The 21,655-nt window shown below is 32.4% G+C and overlaps 2 protein-coding genes across 4 annotated transcripts; one reads left to right on the forward strand and one right to left on the reverse strand.

Annotated features, from left to right (window-relative positions):
• The first annotated feature begins 787 nt into the window (after positions 1–787).
• LOC133204404 (uncharacterized) lies at positions 788–2,410 on the forward strand. Its single transcript, XM_061340131.1, has 3 exons — positions 788–1,305; positions 1,393–1,548; positions 1,636–2,410. Exons 1-3 carry the CDS (start codon positions 939–941, stop codon positions 1,947–1,949), a joined length of 837 nt encoding a protein of 278 aa, XP_061196115.1. The 5' UTR covers positions 788–938; the 3' UTR covers positions 1,950–2,410.
• LOC133204331 (heparan-alpha-glucosaminide N-acetyltransferase-like) lies at positions 2,276–21,609 on the reverse strand. Of its 3 annotated transcripts, none has more exons than XM_061340071.1 (17): positions 21,554–21,609; positions 19,438–19,622; positions 18,181–18,311; positions 17,113–17,264; positions 16,654–16,729; positions 16,359–16,416; positions 12,530–12,642; positions 10,017–10,124; positions 9,480–9,631; positions 8,615–8,727; positions 7,281–7,402; positions 6,557–6,683; positions 6,382–6,468; positions 6,119–6,193; positions 5,493–5,563; positions 5,168–5,280; positions 2,276–3,181 (listed from the first exon to the last, which is right to left on the reverse strand). In XM_061340071.1, exons 1-17 carry the CDS (start codon positions 21,603–21,605, stop codon positions 3,006–3,008), a joined length of 1,911 nt encoding a protein of 636 aa, XP_061196055.1. In that variant the 5' UTR covers positions 21,606–21,609; the 3' UTR covers positions 2,276–3,005. The 3 variants fall into 3 exon arrangements, with proteins under 3 accessions (XP_061196055.1, XP_061196042.1, XP_061196047.1); XM_061340058.1 differs by lacking the exon at positions 10,017–10,124 and adding an exon at positions 11,606–11,713; XM_061340063.1 differs by lacking the exons at positions 2,276–3,181; positions 10,017–10,124 and adding exons at positions 4,518–4,696; positions 11,606–11,713.
• Between the last annotated feature and the right edge of the window lie 46 nt (positions 21,610–21,655).

Below are 21,655 nucleotides of genomic sequence, written 5' to 3' on the forward strand. Positions count from 1 at the left end.
CTACATGATCAATAGAGCCCCGCCCTAAATCAGGAACCTTTGATCCTGGGGTCATGAATTTCACAAATTTGGTAGATCGAGGGCTTAATGCTTATTACAATTATGCCAACAATTTGACTGCTTTATGTCAAGGTGTAGAGAAGATTTTAAAGACTGCATTAATTTTGAAGGTGTTAGCCCCCACCACTCAAGCCCGAGGGGATGGGGGAAGAAATTCTAAATTTTTGTAACCCCTTACCCATAGGTACTTTATGCCGAAATTGGTTGAAATTAGTTTTGCGGTTCCAGAGAAGAAGCTGGAAATGTTTAAACTGATTAACTGTCATTTGATTAAAAAAAAATAAATATTCTAATTCTCCTGCAGCATAAAAAAAAAATCACAACAAAACAAACAACAAACAAAAATATGGGATCAACGCAGGATTTTCTGCAAACTTGTTCGTAAATACTATAATTCACTCATGATTATAATTGGAAGATAATCATTTTAAATTAAGCAAGTATTGTCAGTTGCATTTATCTGTTACAACTTACAAGTGAACTTTTTATAATGTTTACAGACTCATCAGTTGCTCTGAAACAGGACGAGTGGCATGATCGTGACCTTGAAGAAAAAAGTTAAAAAAAATTAAATATACAAAGAGAATTATTTGCACAAATAAAATATCGAGTTTCGTCCTCGGGTAGATTGAATGGGGTCGTATGTTAGCGGTAGCTCAGTGCGCTGGATCGAGGCAAACTCGTGGTTTTAACTAGAAACTAGGATTCATAGTACAAAAGCCTTCAGAAGCAGTGACAATTATATACATCAGTTTTGACAGCTGTTAGGAAAAAAATACAAGGTGGTTGTTTGCTGCTGATACTGCATGAACATTTGGTGTAAATGAACGATTTTATTGTTAGAGGATCCGTACAAGAACTTGGAAGAAAGTCGTAAAATGGGAAAGAAATCCGACAGTGAAATAAAACATTTTCTGTTCGAAAACCTCACTTTACTCTTGATTTTCACTGCATTGTCGCTGTTATGTCAGCTCACAACCATTGCGACACCGGGATGGATGAAGTTCCATTTGGAGTTCTACGATGACGTCATAGAGTCGTCTGCGACAAACGGGTCCACTGGTACTATATCTGACCTGTCGGCAGAAGTATCGGCTGGACTTTGGTTTTTTTCATTCTGCTTTGAAGGACAATACCAAAACGGAACTGAATTAGCCTGTTTTACAGAAACCTTTGTTGATTATGATAACAAACACCTATCTAAGTTTCACGTCCAACATCTTGAATTACTCAAAGAATTTTGCTGTAAGTAATTTCTTGTACTTTATATACCATTTCTTATTTGTTTTATAGTCTATGAATGCCCTTTTATGCTAATTTTACTTTTTCCAGTCAATGCATTAAGTGGCCTTTTGGAGTACCAGATTGAGGCATCCATTAGCATAGCCTGCCTCATGATAGGGTTAGTGTCGTTTCTTCTGTACTACAGACCGAAGGTTATAAGACGGGGATTTGGCATTGTAGCATGCGCTTGTTTTGCAGTTTCAGGTGGGGAATTTAATATTTTGCTGGGTGAAAAACCAAGTTTTCAATATACCGACGCATTAATCATAAAGACTTTGTACACTTTTTCAGCTATCATGCTATGGGTAGTTGTTGGTAAGATAACTACCATCACCCTCCAGATGAAGAAGACTTTCCAGTTCCCTGCAGCGGCGAGTCACGTGACTATTACCGTCCTTATCCCCTGGTGTCTGATTGTGGCTGGAGCAGCCGCCTTGATGACGTCATTCTCTACCATAACTTTTCTTGTCTATCTGGCCCAGGACAAAACACCAGATAATAAATACCACAAGACAGAAATTCGAGAGCCTATTTTACAGGACGACCATCTGCCGTGCTGTTCTCATAACAATAACCATTCAATACCCATGACACGTTTTAAGTAAACTTTAGATCACTTAAGGCTGCAACATTGGAAAATTTTAGTAAAAGAAATGCACTTAAACCGTTTACAATTTCTTTTTAACGACTTCTTTAACCAAGCAGACTTAATATCCACTTAAGAATGAATTCTTTAGTGAAAGAATTGGTATCCAAATTGATTCAATTGGAGATGACCTTGAAAAACGTCTGTATTTGTCCTTTGTGGCAACACATTTTTCATTCAGATAAAAGTACTGAAGCGTTACTATCTTTCTTAATCTGTGACGGGATTTTAAAGACATCAGATAGATTTTTCACTAATTAAAGAAAAGCATTGTGTACATAGTGATAAGTGAAATCGTGTATATAAATTTTATTAAAGTTGTATATTGCACTGTACAATAAATCATGTTTCATGTAATATGAATGCAACAACCCATGATGAATAAAACAAAACCAAAAAGGTTTTTCCTTAATACATTAATTGTAGCTGCTATTAGAGTATACACATGTACATATAAGTACTTTAAAAAAACTGAACGGAAGGACATACTCTAACATCATATGAAAATGGTTAAAGTCAAATTGTCATAAATTCCAAAGTGTCAAATCTGTTTGATACATGTCTTATTCAACCTTAGAAATGATAAATCATATTATCATACCATACAACTCAGATCATCACACTGTCTACTGCATGGACACTGGCAAGGCTAACTTTTCTTGAAATTTGAGTTAATTTGCGGTACATGTAAAGAGAGATATTTATAGTTCATTAACAAACTAGAATTAGGCTGTGTTGTATTAAAATGAATTGCTTAAACAGGTTATTGAGAGGATTGTAGTGCATATTATTAAAAAAAAATTCCCAAAAGTCAATTTCTGTTACTGTTGCTACAAAACATGACTATGGTTTACCAAACTAAAATTTACTGATGTTTTCAATACAGAGAAAACTTGCTCTGATTTAATCCCCATATTTGGCACTATTTGACATAACAAATGGTATCTGATTTCAATGTGAGCAATGCATAAAGAGTAGACTGAAATGGATTTTGAACCTTAATGTCACATACATGTCAAATGGAGAAAAAAAGTCTCTTCTTGTACAAAACCAGTGCTACAAGGACAAAGAATACTGTGCCCCATAAGTCCATAAAGAGTAGAGCAAAATGTTCAGAAGACACTTTCCAGCTGATTGGAAAATGACGATGTAAAACTTCATGTCCCATGTACAACAGAATAGGGTTCATACCTGGAAAAGGAAAATTTTTATACATTAATATTCCATTTATGCTGCTATTGAATAACTTACTCAGTCTTTTCATGAGTTACCAGGTATACACAAATTTGTATTAAACATGTTCACTTTGCAAAACTTTTGATCCAAATCACTTGAAAAGTGCAAGTGTACTTTGTTAATTTCTTGTTTGTCAACAATTTTTCTAATAATTAAAAAAAAAGCATGTCTTGAAATAAATTGAATACCTTAACAAAATTATGTAACTGAGGATTTAGAGAAGTTCTGCCTTTTATTTTACAAGGAAAAAATTTAAATGGTAAGCATTATTGGGTAATTTAAGCTGCACTGTATTGCAGATAAAAAATGAAACTGCTAGTTGTATTTTTTTCCAAAGCAGTGCACATCTGTGTCATGATATCATTAACATCAGATGAAATAAAGAACAGTGAAAACCCTTGTTTTCTGGCTTAATTCCAGAGTGGATTATAAACATAATGCCCATAAGACAATGCTCACCTGAGTCACATTAATCATCAAGAATTAAAGCTTTTTAAATGGGCATGCAGATCTTTTTGATAACTATACCATTTTTCAACATAGCAATCAAAAACTTTAGTTTTAAAAGTAGAAAATGTTTTGTTTGGGGTCTCCATAGGACTTCAAACCAGTTTGTGATTTTAGCATGAAGCCAACCTGGAGAAGACTGAAATCTATTTCAAAAAGACTGAAAACTTTAGTTTACAAGGAATTTCAAAAAGTTAACAAATGACAAGACTTTTTTAATTAAACTGTTAGAAACGGAAGTGACTTGGCTGAAGCTGAAAATGAATCTCTCAACAAGACTGTAATGCCTAGCTTGGAATTACACACTTCTCAAAATCAGAAGCATCACGTTGGGATTTTAACCAATTCCTTTAGAAAGTAACAAGAAGTCTCCATATTCTGCATTTATATGTATATCAATGTACAAAATTTACACATTTGAATATAGAGAAATGTTAAAAAGTGCACCATTCAGAAAGACAACAAAAACTTTGATTGTATAAACTCCGCTTAATTTAGGTAAAAAGCAAATGCAAGGTATAATTATGGTACTTAGTGTTTGAGTGATACATAAAGCAGCATATCTTAAGGGCTGTATTCATAACAGATTTCAATATAAACCTGTCATTCAAAAGATATTTCTACATTTTTATGCTAAATTTTCTTTCTTGCAATTTAACTAGCCTTTCTTATGTAAGATTGGTACACTGCAATGATAAAAATTGCATTTGATTTCAGGAAAATGGGATGTTCAGTTTTGGGATTTGCTAGGGAGAGTTATATAATTGCAATTCTCACATATTAGTTTTCAAATGGCGATGTAAATCTTTTTACAATGCATCATGTAGGTAAAGAGACAAAAGAAGGCTGGGCCCCACAAGTGTAGTGCCAGAAGCTGCCAGTGGTTTTCATCCACCTTCCAACCAACAGGGAAAAAATTCTGATACGTAGTGTGGGCAATGTACATAAAAATGGAGTTCATGCCTGTCAAAGGACAAGTACCACAGAGCATTTTATCTAAATACTGTGTCATCAACAGCATATCTTATAAGATACATTTTATTTAATTAACTCCATATTTAAACTTCCAATTATATGTACAGTTAATAATTTTTTTGAGTATAAACTGATGTCACTATGTACATATATGTGTATATCAAGTATTTAATATAAGCATGTATATGTTAAAAAAAAATATCTTTATCTTTTAACAATGACTGTATCCCTCTTTTTTTTTTTTATTTATCTTTGAAATAAACATCTTCTCTTAATTTTAGTAATATATCAAAACAGCAATATTCTTGTGTAGTTGAAAAAAAGTGAATAAAATCTCTCTTTGTTGTACGTCTAACTCACTGATCTAATTGATAAAACTCAGAAGTTATTGTTGATGATTTACTTTTTACATTAATGTGTAATTAATGAAGATAATAGAAGAGGTGTTTAGCACCTTACCTGGGAAATAAAATGGTGCCCCACTCCACACTTTATAAACATCTATGGTAAGGTAACAAAATGCTAACAAGAAAAAGGCAAAGCCTGCCATGCACAGAACAAAAGATAATGACCTGTAAAAAATAGAAGTATAAATGAACTAGAAAAATCTTTTCAGATAATAATCATTGTTTGGTTATTTTCAATAATTCTGAATATGTTTTTTTTCAAAATTAATTCTAATGTCATTTTCATAAATCATCCATATTGCATGCACAATGATAAAAGCACAGATAATATATTAATGATATAAACTGAGATTCAGTCTTTTTATATGATGTCTTACCATAAATTTTTATTGATTGGAATTGCTCCTCCATCTTTTTTAAATTCACATAAAGCACCGGCAATTATACACTACAAAACACCATAAACATACATGTACATGTTGAATTCATGTCCCATAAAATGTATCATGAATCTCTTCATGAAGTGTTAAAACATTAATATAACCTGATTTCTAGTGTAATTCACATTCTCCACAGCTGCATCCATTTGCAAAGTTTTTTTGATTCTAGGCCTTAAAACTACATAAGTCCAGAAGGAATTTGACGTACTTGAACATATCATCTTAATTAAAGATCACAGCCACCTTAAAGTGTGTGACACGCCTACCTAAGATGCATTAACTAACCAGTTTGATTATTCTATGCCAAATAATTTTCCAATTAAGAACCAGAAGGTTTTGCCATATTTGACCTTAACACCATTATTTGTCACAGAGACTTATATTTCAAGTGTGACACACATTCCACCAAAAATGCATCAGTTGAAAAAATTTGATGATTCTAAGCCACATAATATTTAAGTTACAAAGCTAACAGATGAATAAGGATGGACATGCATGCCATACATACACCCCATTTAAAGGTACATGTATAAAATTTGAAAGGGAACGTTATCTACACTTACCAAAATTACCCCCCAAATTATAAATCTCTTCACTCGGGCTGCTGGCTCTTTATATGTCATCAAAATTTTACCAGCCTATATAAAACAAAAATATCATTTATTGTTGTAAGAGCAATGTAATTATAGTTTCAAAGCTGGTATAAATGTTTTTTTTTATTCCAAATTTGATGAATAGTTTTTTAATTTAACATAACTAATATCTATAACCAAATAAAGTTGAATTTATTTAACATACTAAAAATCATGCACCTGTAGTCTCTTACCTGTAACCCTAAAAAACACAAAAATATGGAATTCAGTGTTCCTAAAAGCCCCTCTGGATCATAAGGCACTGTGGTTTTATATATCTCCTGTAAATCAAGAGATAGATTGTTATCAGAAAACTTGATCCAACTTAACATCATTTAATACACTAAGAAATATATCTGTTCTTCAAACCTTGCATGTAGGGCTTTGGTAGATGTGTCCTTCCCCAAACACTTTTCTATCAATGTAGCCTGCAGCACCACCTGTACAGTTCATATGTTGTCCATTTTCATGTAGACCACCAGGTCCTACATATCCTCTGAAAGAAAACACAAGAATAACTTAAAACATCAATAAACACAACAAAGGAAGATTCTTACTTTAGAAAACAGACAGCAGTGTTCAAAATATTGTATAAAAACTGAAAAAAATTTCACTGTATAATTCTGTGGCCTTGATGCTTTATAATTGTCCTGGCAATGACACAACTCATGTTACAAGACACATTTACTCTAAACAATTCACGACCATGCTACATCTTCCCATCAAACACCTTAGTCCTACTTTTGATACATTATATAACAGCTTTTAATGATTTACATTTCCAAATTCTCAGCTTGTCAGGAAGCAGGCCAGACATATACAGTAAACCACAGTTGTATGTAGCAAACATGAATTTACACTTACAGGGAAGTGATTTTCATTTCAGTTTTAAGATGTGTTGTGAACAGATATATAGAATTACATTTGTAATGAATCAAAATTGTTAGTCCCTGGCACTTCACTATATTAAAAAGTTTTGCTGTATGCTGATCATGATCAAGGCATGAGAAACATGATTTTTTAAAATCCATTAACAAAAAAGCTCATGATTAATATACAACATTGCTCTCCTCTCTCTCTCTTTCTATCTTACTTGGGACAGCCCGGTACATCTAATACGAAGGTGATAACAATATGGGCAGTCACAAAAACGAGATAAAATATCCATTCCAGCCAATAATCCACAATGTCTCGGATAAAGCCCCAGTAGGTGTACTGAAAGTAAGGAATTAAAATTATCAGTTTGATGACTGCTTTATTTTTTACAAACAGGTTAATTCTTCACACTGAATGGATCCATCCTTTGTCCATATGATAAATATTTCTTATTCAAGTACCTTGTTTATCAGTTGAGTTTGAAAATCAGAACAAATGCTTAATTAAGGGAATAGCAAATTCTAGAAATAATAACTTAAAAAAAGCATATACATGTACATGTATACATATAGCTCTTTGGTACACTGTAAGCTGATATAAATAATTTTGAATCAACTGAGTCCAAAATAATAGGTACCAGTATTTTGCTTTAACCATCCTCTACCTGTATATAAATATGAAATCATTCATTAAACCGAGAAAACCTTGTGGATGTGATTCATATGATTATTTTGTTTCAAACTACTTCAAGACATATCATTTATTTTATTCTTTAACTTTGACCCTTGCTTTTGATTACAAATCTTCATTTAATATTCCCCTATGTGTGACTTGGGAATGGAGTCAACAGGCAAGATTTTGGTTATTGAGAGATATCAATGATACAGACATATGACTTTAATGATAAATCAATTGATATAAAAATACACTGTCATCTGCAGGGACCTTTACTCTCCCTGACAGGCAGACAGACAGATAAAGTGATGTCTATATATCCGCCATGCACGGGTGACACAAATAACATATGAAATTTGAGATTCCTTTTATTTTAAGTATAAATATTGCTGTTTCTTAAATAAATTCCACCTTGAAAGCTTTTATTTATCAATGTTTTAGTTTTACTATGCGAAACAATCATTTTTACTTTTTTATCAAGCCTTCTAAATTTCAAGCGTATGTCTCAGTACATCTTGCAAGACCTGCTGAAGAAGATGACTGGTTAACACACAGTTGTATTTTACCTTGTGCTAATGTATAAATTAAGAGCTAGGTTGTTGTTAATGAATAAAAATTCCATCTTATTCAAATTAAGTCAAATGCAAAAGCAATTTATTTTGCCCAAAGTGGCCCATGTCAAAAAAAATATATATTTATGGAGATCCTGTTGAATAGTAGCCCTCTCTTGAAAACATCAAATTAAAAATATCGGAGAGGGCTATATTGTTGAAGCTAATTTATGTATATCTAATCATCGGGCTCCAAAACTCAGCAAACCAACTTAACTTCAAAATCAAATTTGAAAGAACAAAACAAAACTTACTGCATACCTACCATGCTAACATCCACTGTTTTGGCAAAAAACATGTGAATGGATGCCACGACAAAGTATGTTCCAGCGAACCTCTGTAATACGCCAGGTATTCTCAGCTTAGTAAGAGCAGTAGCTGTCAAAACAAATAAAAACTGTAGATTATGATAAAAAAAAAACCCACAAAGTGTAGATTTTAACTTGGACCTAAGTTATATATGTCTCTAAATAAAATGTGTTTACCTTGTGAAGTGTCATTCAATATATACACATGTTAAAGATTTTATTCTTTGTTTAATTTTTTTTTCCTTTTTCACATGGGATTGATAGAATATTTACATCCAATGAATATTATGTCCTTTATTTCTTAAGAAAACCATTGCTGTTTATCTGTCAGTAAACAGCAATAAGCATATCACCTGTACAGATTTCTTGAGCAGTGGCTGTTCCATCAATGAAACTTACAATGACATATATATCAACAATACACTATTTCATCTACTAAATCCTACTTTCAATGATTATTTGTACAGATATAAGTATAAACAATAAAATGTCTTTCTTTGTTTGTTAGTATGGGAAATAACTATGCAGCTATTGCAGAAAAAAATTACATATGCATTTTTTCTGCAACAGCTGCAACATTAATTCCCATACTAACAACCAAAGAAAGCATTTTATTGTTTAAATAATTTTACTTCATATACATGTATATGCAAATTTTCTATAATTCAAGGCTAAAAATACTAGAAAGCTTAAGCATTTACTGAGAAAAGATTGTCAACACAAAGAAAAATTTCCTCTGTAATAAATTCCTACATAAGAAGTCTGTACAATGTAAGTTAGACCTTGCTAATTTGCTATGATTGTTTTAATGCAGATACATACCCTCACATCCTCCCGTGTTTATCAGTAAACCCAACACAAACAAAATGCAGCTCCTCTTAAATATTTTCCAGAAAATTTTGTGTTTGGGGGTGACTCTTCTTAACAGTCCTGTAAATGAGTACACCATGGCTGTGCCCATAATCCAAATAAACCTGCAATGTTACACAATCCAAAAATGGACTTTCAAATCTGCAACGCTTCCAAACTATGTTTAGCAAAGTATACTCATTTATTACAAAAAAATATGTAAATTTATTATTCATACAAAATCAAAATTAAATTCCCATATAAAAATCGAAACTTATTATTTTGCATGTTTTCTAACTTTATTTTAAATTCCTTGAGGGAATTAATTAAAAATATTGTAAATTACAAGAAAGAAAACAATCCTTTGACCTACACAATGCTGTTAAATGTAGCAAACAATATGCACCAATGTTTAGTAAATAGAAAGTGCAGCAAAACAGAAGATCAGTGAGAGGTACTTACTCAGTGATAGCGAGTATATATAGGGTAAGTAAAATACGAGTGAATTACCATGGAAACACAAGATCTGCCACAGTCAGACCATTCCAGTCAGAGTGGTCAAAAAACCAGTAGCCACCACCCCCATAGTTCACAAAATTCATGATGGTCAAACTGATTCTACAAGCACCACATGCAGACAAGAAAATTCCATGTATATTTACTGCTAATGAATCTAAATACTAGTGATGGCATAAAGGCTTTTACCGGTTAGTTAATAGAGAATAAAACAACAACTCAATGATGCAAGCTGTACTTGGTGAAACAAAAGCAATCACTGAATAATAAAAACATAAAAATACATAAGAGTGATTGTTTTATTAGTAGATTATAAATTGATATTTCTTAATCACTTCCAAAGCACTGTAGATTCCTAAATGTACGTTAAGAATTTATAAACACGTAATTTTGTGAGAAGCACATCTTGCGAAATAAAATTACTTGACAATACTTTTATTTTTCTATGGATGAAATGAATGTAAACAAGAGGCCCATGGTGACATTGCTCACCTGAGCACTTCGGCTACAAAAAAAATGAAATTAGTTCAGTACTAAAAAATTTTAATATAAAAGTGTTGCCCCACCCTACCTCGGGGGTCATGATTTGAAAAAACTTGATTCTACACTACCTGAAGATGCTTTTATGTAAAAATGACCAATCATGGCTTAGCTGTTATTAACAGTAAGACTTAAAAGATTTTCCTTATGTATTCCTATGTAAAAATTGGGTCACCCACTGTGGCCCCTCCCTACACCGGGGGTCATGGTTTGAACAAACTTGCTTCTACACTATCTGAAGATGCTTTTATGTAAATATGACCAATCATGGCTTTGCTGTTCTTGAGAAGAAGAATTTTAAAAATTTTTCCTATGTATTCCTATGTAAAACTTTTATCACCCATTGTGGGGGGTTCATGATTTGAATAAACTTGAATCTTTACTACCTCAGGATGATTCCACAAAAGTTTCATAAATTCTAGCACAGTAGTTCTTGAGGAGAAGATTTTTAAATGATGCCATAAATTTTCACAAATTTATAATTATCTCCCCTTGAAACAAGGCAAGGCCCTTCAAACTTGAATCTCCTTTACCCATGGATACTTTGTGGCAAGTTTAGTTGAAACTGGCCCAGTGGTTCTTCAGAAGAAGATGAAAATGTGTTTTAAGTTTACATCGATGACAACAGCCAATGGACAAATTTTGATCAGAATAGCTCACTTGAGCCTTCAGCTCAGGTGAGCTAAAAACTCAACATCAACAGTCCTCTTACAATTTCATATTCTCACGATTTGACATTTATGAGTCATTTCACAAAATTAAGTCCTCGCAAAAAATAAGGAATTTACAGTATAATGTAAGTTCAAAAGACTTGTATTAAAATGAAGTGCTCTCATACATCTCATCATATATGAAATCTGACACATTTACTTCAAAGTAATACTTCATTAGCATGTAGAAAATAATATAAAATACAGTAACATAAATCAAACACAGACTGTTAGTAAATGCAAGTCAGAGGAGATTGAAAATGATTGCTAATTCGGTAGCTATATATAGTCACATCAACACCAAAGCAAAGAATGACATCATGCATGTCTCACCATGGAAACACAAGGTCAGCAAATGTTAAACCATTCCATCGACTATGACGGAAAAACCAGTATCCCCCTCCGCCGTAATTAACAAATATCATAACGATTATACTAATCCTGAAAGTCAAAATTGTCTGATTATAAAATTAAAAGCCCTTTGTGGTCACCTATGTATCATTTTCTTAGCATTCTCCCTATACATATATCACTTTCATGTCACCAAAAAAATTATAATATAAAATCATAAATACAATGTATTTGTAGACACCATAGTTTAAACTTTTCCTTATTACCGGTAGTCAGAAAGGTACATTTATTAACTACCATGGTACTACTTTGGTATTTCTCCAAAGGATAAAAGATCGATAAAGACAAAATGGAGGTAAATCCCTGTACACTAGCTATTAGACCTAGATAATGAGTGTATTTGCTAACAAACTATTTTATCAACATGTATATATATAATTTATTTACATGTAGATTTACATGTAGAGTTTATAGTTTCATTGCTTTGACTTTTAATCTGACTTAAGGGCAATCCAGACACAAAAGGAAAGTAACATTATTTATAGTTATAATAAATAAACAGAAATAATAGGAATTCAGTTTTCCTAAATATTCATATAAAAATTAAAGCCACTTTACAATATTTTGCTTGAATGTGATGTTTTATAAATATTGGATTATGTGCAATTTGTGCACAAAAATAGCTTTTAAAATAGCTGTTGAATGATATTGTATGACTTCAAACAGGTCAAATTTTACACCTTATCTGGTACAGCAATTCATTGCTGACTCAGCAGCCAAAACAGAAAATGTATCATTCTAGCTACTTAAAAAATAAACTTCTTTGACATCATTATGAATATTAATAAGTTTTATGCACTTGAAATAAAGAAATCAAGATAAAAATAACAGACATGTAATTCATACCCTCTGAATGTATCTAATGACTTGAGTCTCTCTTTCTTTGGTCTGTTGTCTTGTTCATCTGCTGGGTTTATTGTTGTCTGCATCACGCCCAGATCTTCTGATGTGTAGGCCCCCTGTAAAGTCATACCAACATTTATATGTCATCACTCTAACAGTTAACTGGTCTTAGACATAAACAAGAATATCATTAACTTCAGAGAAAACTTAATCAAAGAAACTTTTGCCAACACAAGATCAGAGTTATTTCAAAAAGACATGGACATAAGCATACATTTGTATGTTTAAAACAGGATATAAAAGAAAGCTTTGTCTTGAGAGCTGTGACTTTTTTCAATGAAATAAACTGTTATGTACTATTACTTCCATCTATATTCTTCACTCAAGCTTTGTGCTTACAAATTGGAAAGGAAACTATTCTTCTGAAAGTTGACTTATTCTAAAATTCAAATTCTGAGGATATGAACCCTGGATGACAGTTTTTTGAACACAGACTTACCGAGTCCCCACCAGATATATCAGCAGATCGTGTCTGCTTTTTAGTTGTCTTACGCTGCCTAAGAGTTGTGCGTGGGGTGGGTTTGAATGGGGAATCGGGACTCTCGTCTGCTAACTCAGACTTTTTCTGTCAAAAGAAGGGGAGACAAATGGCAACGCAGATTGCTTCCTCTCGTATTCGCATTTTTTTTTTTTTTTTACATACATCTACATCTATGCAATTTCTGTCATTTTTATTGTTTAGACTTTCTTTTAAAACGAGTGTGACCTCTTATGTCAATAAAGCAAGACTGCTGTAAGTATAAATTCATATCGCTAAATGTAGCTATTTTATCCTTGAGAAGATTTTTCAAGATTTTTTTCCCCATATAAATTCCTATACAAAATATATTTGACTCCCTATTGTAACCAATCCCTATACCCAGTGACAATGATTTGCACAAATCAAATTCTTGACTACATGAGCATGTTTAATTACAAATATGATTAATGGTTACTTAGCCCCTCTGTTTTTAAAAGAATAATCTTTAAAAAACCCCATTTTTGTATTTCCATGACAGACTTTGGCCCCTTTTTTTGTGGCACTACCCTGGGCCTGGGGGCCATGATTTGAACAAACTTGAATTTTCACGAGGAAATACTGGTATTTTAATATCACTAATTTTAGACCTTCTTTTACTGATCAGATTTTTAGAAAGATTCCAACATGTTCCTATGTTAAACTTTGAAACGCTGTTGTAGGCCACTCATCCTCCAATCCCAGCAGCCAAGATTTGAACAAACTTGAAATCTAGACTAAATGCGGATGCTTGTATATTAATATGACTAAGTGTACCCATGTTGTTGTTGAGAAGAAGATTTTTTTTCTGTATATATCCCTATGTTAATTTTTGACCACCTATTGTGGCTTCACTCAAGGCCCAGGGGCCACAGTTTGAAGAAATATGAATTATCATTCATGAGAATATTTATATAATAATATATCAATTTGTAGCTCTTCTGTTCTTAAGGAGAATTTGAAAATATCTTTTCCTATATACATGTACAATGTAACTTTGACCCTCCTCCTCCCCCATTATTGCTTCACTCTAGGTCTGGGGTCATGATTTAAACAAATTTTAATCTTCACTACATGGAGATATGTGTATATTATTAATATGACTAATTGTACCTATTCTGTTGTTAAAAAACACTTATAATTTGGAAGATATTTCCCCCTTTAAATCCCAATTTAAAAATTTGACCTCAGGTACTACCCTAGCTCTTGATGCATTTATTTCACCAATCTTGAATTTGTACTCAGTGAGGAAGTTTTGAATTTAGTTTTGCATTTTTATGATTAAGTGATTCCTTACACATGCCTTAGGAATTATATTTTCTGATAATCTCAATGATTTTCACAATTTAATAATTATCTCCCCTAGAAAATGGATGCAGCCCTTCATTAGGGCTATTCCAGGAAAAATTGTATAGGGGGGTTGGAAGGCACTTTTATTTTTACCCCACCACCCATACAATTTTAATTACCTTCTACCCTACCCCCCATCAATTTAAAATTGCTGTTGATACAACCACCCATCTAAATTAAAAAAAAATGTGTCATATATATATATATATATATATATATATATATATATATATATATATATATATATATATATATATATATATACCTACAATAAAATTTTATGTACTTTTTTCAGGTATTGTAATTTATCTGACTTCGAATGAATGTTGGGTTTTGACATCTTTTCAACCAGGGCCCATTTTACAAAAGAACTTATGACTAAGATCAAAATGTTATTATGCAAATAAATTTCTTTTTTGCATTACTTTAAAAATGTTTTAAATCTTTTTGAAAAAAAATTAGATAGTTTTATGCCAACAATTTTTAAAAGAAACATAAGTTTTGTAAGATTTTACGAACAACTAAAGTTTTTAGTCTTAGTCATAAGTTTTGTTGTAACAGTTCCCCGTGTTCCTGCTACAGCTTAAAAAATTTGTTCCTTTAGGCCTATGATACAAACCACTGAAAGCCTTTATTATAGTGATTTGTATATCTGTTCTGATGCATGACTTTGTAGTCTGTAAAGCTTAGGTAAAGCTTTTACAAGTATGTATACACATGTACTAGTAGAAATGACATTCCTACAATTAATTAAAATTAATATTGTAAATTATAGCCTAGCTATCCTTAACAATTGTTGTTGACCTTGTTCATAACAAAATGATTCCTGCTTTTTTTTTTTTTTTTTTCGGGGGCGGGGGGGGGGGGGGGGGGGACTAAACTTCTGTAGGCAGTGTCTGTGAAGTGAAAACTTTGATTTAAAAAAATATATTGAATGAATTCTAAATCCCATCTAATAACTTAGAGCATTGGTGCATACAAGCTCGACAAGTTAACACTTAACAGGTTAAGGACTGGCATGTTTTTGACATAATATATTTCATATTGTTTTCAAACTCATTTCTCATCTTCCTTTTACTCTGTATGTGGTATAAAGTAAAATATTTGACTTGCAAACTCCGTAGTCATGCTCTAAAACGTTCATTATCAGATACATTTTTTCTACTTTCGGTTTAAAATAAAATGATCTTTCTGATTGTTTCTGATATCATTTAATTTACCAATGTAATCATGTTTGATTAAACAGGCGAAAAGAAACTGGACCAGGGAGTCCAAAGCACAACGAATCCGTTTTCCAATCTCCCACTGTCATTGCAGTCACATTGCACATGCTTTTATAGTTATCTGCCCTTGTTTCCGTTTTGTTCGATTCTACTTTCACTTTCAATGTAAACACACTTTACAACTGTTTAGGACGAAAATATCAGTATTTACCGATCTATAAAAAATGAGAGGAAAGAAGTAATTTGCAATTATTTGTGAGGGTAAATACAACCACCCATCTAAAAATATATCGAGTGAGGACAACCACCCATACAAATTTAATTGCTCCAGACCCACTACCCATACAAAAATATATTAAGTGCCGTCCAACCCTCCCGTACATTTTTTCCTGGAATAGCCCTTAGTATAAATTTGATCCATCACAACAAAAAAGTATACGCTGTGCCAAGTTTGGTTGAAATTGGTCCAGTGATTCTGGAGGTGAAGCTGAAAATGTGAAAAGGTATACAGACAAAAAAAACATATTTTAAGGAATGAAAAATGGATGAAAGACAAACTTAAATCAGAAAAGCTTATGTGAGCCTTGAACTCTGATCTGCCCCAATGTAAAGCATGCTGAGTAAATGAGAATAAATCAAATACATGCAAGCATTGCAAAAATACAGAAAAATGATTAATGTCTGATAATTATTGTGTTCTTACTGGGTTTATCAAGCTTTCATTTCCAGTAGTCAGAAACAGTCTGTTTAAACAATACCATCTACAAAATATTATAAAAAAACATAAACAAAAGTCATGTTGGGCAAGAAGCCCATCATCCTTATTTCATTTAAAAATCACTTAATAAGCTCATGAAATGATGCAGAGAGACTTTTTACAAAACTCAAAATCAGTTCATGTTAATTTTACAATTCAAATATCTTTCTTCTTAAGAGAGAGAGAGAGAGAGAGAGAGAGATAAAGAGAGAGAACAATCTTTTCTGTCCAATGCTTTTACCTTTTTTTGTATAGAAATTTTCCAATTGCTATGATGATAGCCACACCAGCAAAACAACCAATGGCAACATATATTGCTAAAAATAAATACAAAATAATAAAAATCTTATCAAATTCTTGAAATCAATCCAATGTTTGCTAAATATAAAAGTGTACCATAAAATCACTGACATGTAAAGAAAGAATTCTTTATAAAGCGACAATACTGGTATGTATTCTCTTCAATTTTTTTCTTTTTTGAAGTTACACATACTACATGGTATATTTAAGAAGTAGGTAAAAGAGAAAATTAAGAGTTTAAATATAAATGTGTTAAAATATTCACTGAACATGATCTTCCTGAATCGCTTTACAGTAACACTGGCTGAATCAGAGAAAGAGAAAAAAAATTGTCTCTATTTGTTTAAAATCATTAACTGGTAACCAAAAGATACAGAATAAGAAGAACTATTTAACTTACGAATGTAGGAATCATCTGGCATATTTGTCAATACTGGATCTTTACATTTAATTGAGCCATTTTGTGTTTCTTTTCCAGTGCTGGAGGGACTAAATGCCACATACAAATCATATTCCCCATATTCATGAAGTTTTCTACTTAACTTTGCCTCCCTACAAAAAAAATAAATGTCAAAACTTATAGAATAAACTACAGTATAGCCTCATTAATCTAGAACAAACTACATTAGAACCTCTTTAGTGCAGAAGCTTAGTTCTAAAAAGAATCATCCAGATAAATGAACAATCTGGATATCTAAATAGCTTGTACGAAAGCTTCTTCAGTACCAACAAACACAATAATGTATTATTAAAACAAAAGATTGATTTTAATCAGGTCTTTCAAAATCTGTCAATACCCAGAATTTTTAAATGGCTGAAATCATGATTGTAATGGCCAAAATATTTGATGGAGAAAAATTTGATAACATATTTAATTAAAATCATTTCCACCTGGTACCTTCTATTTTTGTAAAAATACCACCAGTTTCCAAACTTTTTGAAAGCTCTGATTAATGTAGGTTTGTCTTAAAAATTCATTAAGTGTGAATAAGCAGTTTATGAAGGGAAACACATCAATATAGTTATTTGGAAAAGACCCAAAGACCAACTAAGACAAAACTTAAAATTGACCATTCTGTACTATATACTCTTATTACAACTGAACACTTACAAGTGAGATTAGTCTCTATATAGCAAAAAATGGAAATTATTTTTAGAAAGTCTGAACGCTGAACAAGTTCAACTGTATATCATTGATTTTATAAGGGTTTCACTTTCCTGTTTAAAATGCTATGTATGAAATAAGTTTTTCTGAGTGTATAAAACGGCTTTCTTCTCTATATATCTAGAAATTTACTTCAAATGACTAAACCACTAGACTAATCAGCTGACTAACACAAAAGGGTTTTCTCAAAATTTTGATTTTGTAATATGTAAATTGCAGGAGAATAAAAAATGTTGTAGGATTCTGCAATTCAGTGAAAGTGTTTTCCTCTTTTACTAAATACATAAACTATAAATAACTTACAAGCAAGATTTGTCTTGTTTAACAACATCTGTGTTATTGGGTCGTATTTCTATTCTTGCTTTCCATCTTGAGTCAATCAAAATATTACATGTAGAGTTATTTGATATAACCACTTTTTTCATTAAAGGGCACTGAAAAATAGAACAACATTGTTTAGTAAATCAAATCCAATTAATAAACTCAAATCAGTAAAAACATTTAATGACTAACCTAGCAGTATTTCATGGGGAAAATCCAACATAACTGATATGTAAACTCATTCATAACTTCAGCTTAAGGTATGTCACTCGTGAAATTAGTTATATCAAGGATTTTCTGAGAAGTATATTTTAGATAAGTACTCATATAGCATGACTCAAAATTGCACAGAAAATAAGGGGTCAGTGTGCATTTTACTGAGCTACGGTACAATTAACTTGACCTTTTTGCACTTAAATTGTAACTCGTTGGTTAATCACTTTAATCTTTATCATATTTTATCAAATGTAATCATGGCAATAAATGTAATCTTATTTTACGTAAAATAGTTTGAATAATATTTATCATTGAACAAATCATGCAAATTAATGCGCATAAATTTATGTTGTGACCTTTTTGCACTAAAAAAGTATCATCTTTAGGGTATTAAAAATCTAAATAGACAATAAAATATTTTATAGTATCAAGCTTTTTATGACTTAAGTGCTGATCGGTTGGAAGTATCGTGTAGTTCAAAATAATGAAAGAAGAAGTTGGGGTCATGCAGTGATGTAAATTTTGAGATATTGGTCAAATTATGCCATTTTCAGGCAAAAAACAGTGTAAATTTTATCTTGACTTCTATAATATATCTTCATTTCTTGGCAAAGTCTGTTGAGTGAATTTGTAAAATTTGTTCTAAAAATATAAATTAAGACCTATATTTAATATTCCTAGCATATCATAACAGAAAATATTCTCTGAGTAAAAATATGTGGCGCTAAAGTTCCAAGCTATTAAATTTAACAAATGTGTAGATTTGAAGAATTTTCTTCTAAATATCCTTCCACCACAAGAAATAGTCCCTCATAAATCCTGCTTCTTTATGATTTTGTGAGCAGTTTATTAATTGAATGTTGAATAATTTGCATTGTTTAATTAAAATATGTTATAAAAATTGAATTGTAATAAATAGTTTTGAAGTTAGAGGTTCTGACTGACTTTTCTAAAAATCTGACGAGTGACATACCTTAACAAGCTGTTGTAAAATTACCATAAATATTTATAAAGATATGATACCTTAAAGCATTCTTCAGTCTGGTAATATAAGACAATGCTGTACAAATCATTTGGAGGGACACTACCAGATGTGTAGAGAATGTTCAGTCTGGCATTGTTCATCTTATCCTCAGCTGTGACACACTGTATTGGTAAATCTCTCGTCACAGCAAGACTAGGAGATATCTGACACAGAATATTTACACCTACAGAAAAGAAAACATCTTATTTATGAATACAATATCTTTCAGTTATGTACCTGTCATCTGTACAATGAAAAAATTCTTAATGTAATTTTCTATGAGCAGTCATCATATGAGTTTTATTTTACAACTCTTCAACATCATTGATGTCATTCTGAAAAGGAAATGTTCTGCTCAATTTAATCTACAACTGGTAGAACATGAAACTGTGCTCTGCTGTTGAGCAGGTATAATAATCACTCTATATAACATTTCAAAAAGACTTAAACTGGATATGCGAAAATACATGCATCCCAATCAGGCTTCATGTCAGTTGAACTTCATTATCTCAAACACTCATATCTCGAATACAAGGGATATGTTAGAGTGATTTGGCAGTCCCAACCACTTTTTTGCTTATGTTTTTTAACCTTGTTATTTCATATTCTTTGACTTCTTGAAGTTTTACCTTGGTCCCATTGAGTTTGAGAAAACAAGGTTTGCCTGTATATAAAAAGTCTACAGTAGAGTAGGTGAATAAATCTGAATTACATATTCATATGAGTATCCCAATCAGATGTATCCTGAAGATATTAAGGGTGTTGGAACTTGAAATATATGTTCTCAGACACCCCCACCATCCAACAACAAGATCTGCAGCATATCAGGGATTAGTACTACCAATCCTTGAATGAGACCCCTGGAACTCCAAGCAAATACACCAATTTGAGAAAGTGCAAAGGAAGAGTGGCACAATTGGCTACTATGAATGACTAAGATCATCATCCAGGCAGCATCACCTACATGATTAAAGATCTACACTGGGAACCACTACAAACCAGGGGCTTTAAGATCAGACTGCTTAATAAGATCCAGCATGCATTAGTGACCATATCTGCAGATCTATACAGAGCTTCTTGTGACAGAAGGACCAGAGGCAACCATATGTCGGGTTACCACACACTTAGATTGACACACACTTCTACTACTTTTTTCCAAGGAAAATTTGTGATTGGAACCATCTATCACCTGAGGTTGCCTTCATACCATCATTGCAGTACTTCAAATCCTGGCTAGACACATAAACAAGATGCCAGCTGACAACACCATCTATTAATAGAAACTATACCAGTTTTTAGCTTTTTATTGTGTAATGGTTTGGATAACTGCCAGGATAGCTCAGTCAGTAGAGCACCTGACTAGTGATGCAGGGGTCCCAGGTTTGATTCCCGGTCCAGCCATACATTTTTTTCTTTCCTGTTACATAATTTGGTGCCATTGGCCACCCTGGACTTAAAGGTGAAAGTCCTACTGGGGCAATAAGAACTTGGGTTCTGTTTTTGAGGGCAAATACAATTCAAGGAGGGGGAATGTAATGTTTGGGTCATGAATATCAGCCTGGACAACTCAGTCAGTGTAGCAACTGACTTGTGATGCAGGGGTCCCAGGTTCGACTCCCAGTCCAGCCATACATTTTCTCCTTTCCTGTTACAATTGTATATAGTGTCTTACTTAGGTTTTTTGCTCTGTCGCTACCCAAGAATAACACTCTAGCAAGAGTTTAACTCGTATGGAAGAAGAAACCACTCAGATCTGAGCAGGGGTGGTCGAAAACAATACAACAAACAAATCATGACGAGTCCTACAATCTTTCAATTTGCTGCTGCAATATACTATAAAATACACAGAACAATTGAGAAGTAATGTTGGCATTTGATATTCATATATATAACTGTTTGGATTATTACGACCTGTTGGGATGTAATACCCTAACGTGTAACACTGGGAGTACCTCATTCTCAGAGCAAACAGTGAAACAAATACAGGCACATTTGATATGGTCAGAATTAATAGAACTACCGAGTTATTCAATTTGATAGATCCCCAGTCATATATTTTAAATGTAAATCAAGAATCATTTAATCATTTAAAGCATGTAGCAAAAGAACACTTACAAAGAACATGTAAAATACATCTTCTCTTTCTACTCAAAACAGCCATGGTCATAAGACCTGTGCAATGCCGAACCCGATGGGATATTGTGTCATATCTGAATT

The sequence above is a fragment of the Saccostrea echinata genome, unplaced genomic scaffold, assembly GCF_033153115.1.
Source record: "Saccostrea echinata isolate AGI-Se365-2 ecotype Australia unplaced genomic scaffold, CSIRO_AGI_Sech_v1 ptg000002l, whole genome shotgun sequence".
NCBI classification, from domain to species: Eukaryota; Metazoa; Mollusca; class Bivalvia; order Ostreida; family Ostreidae; genus Saccostrea; species Saccostrea echinata.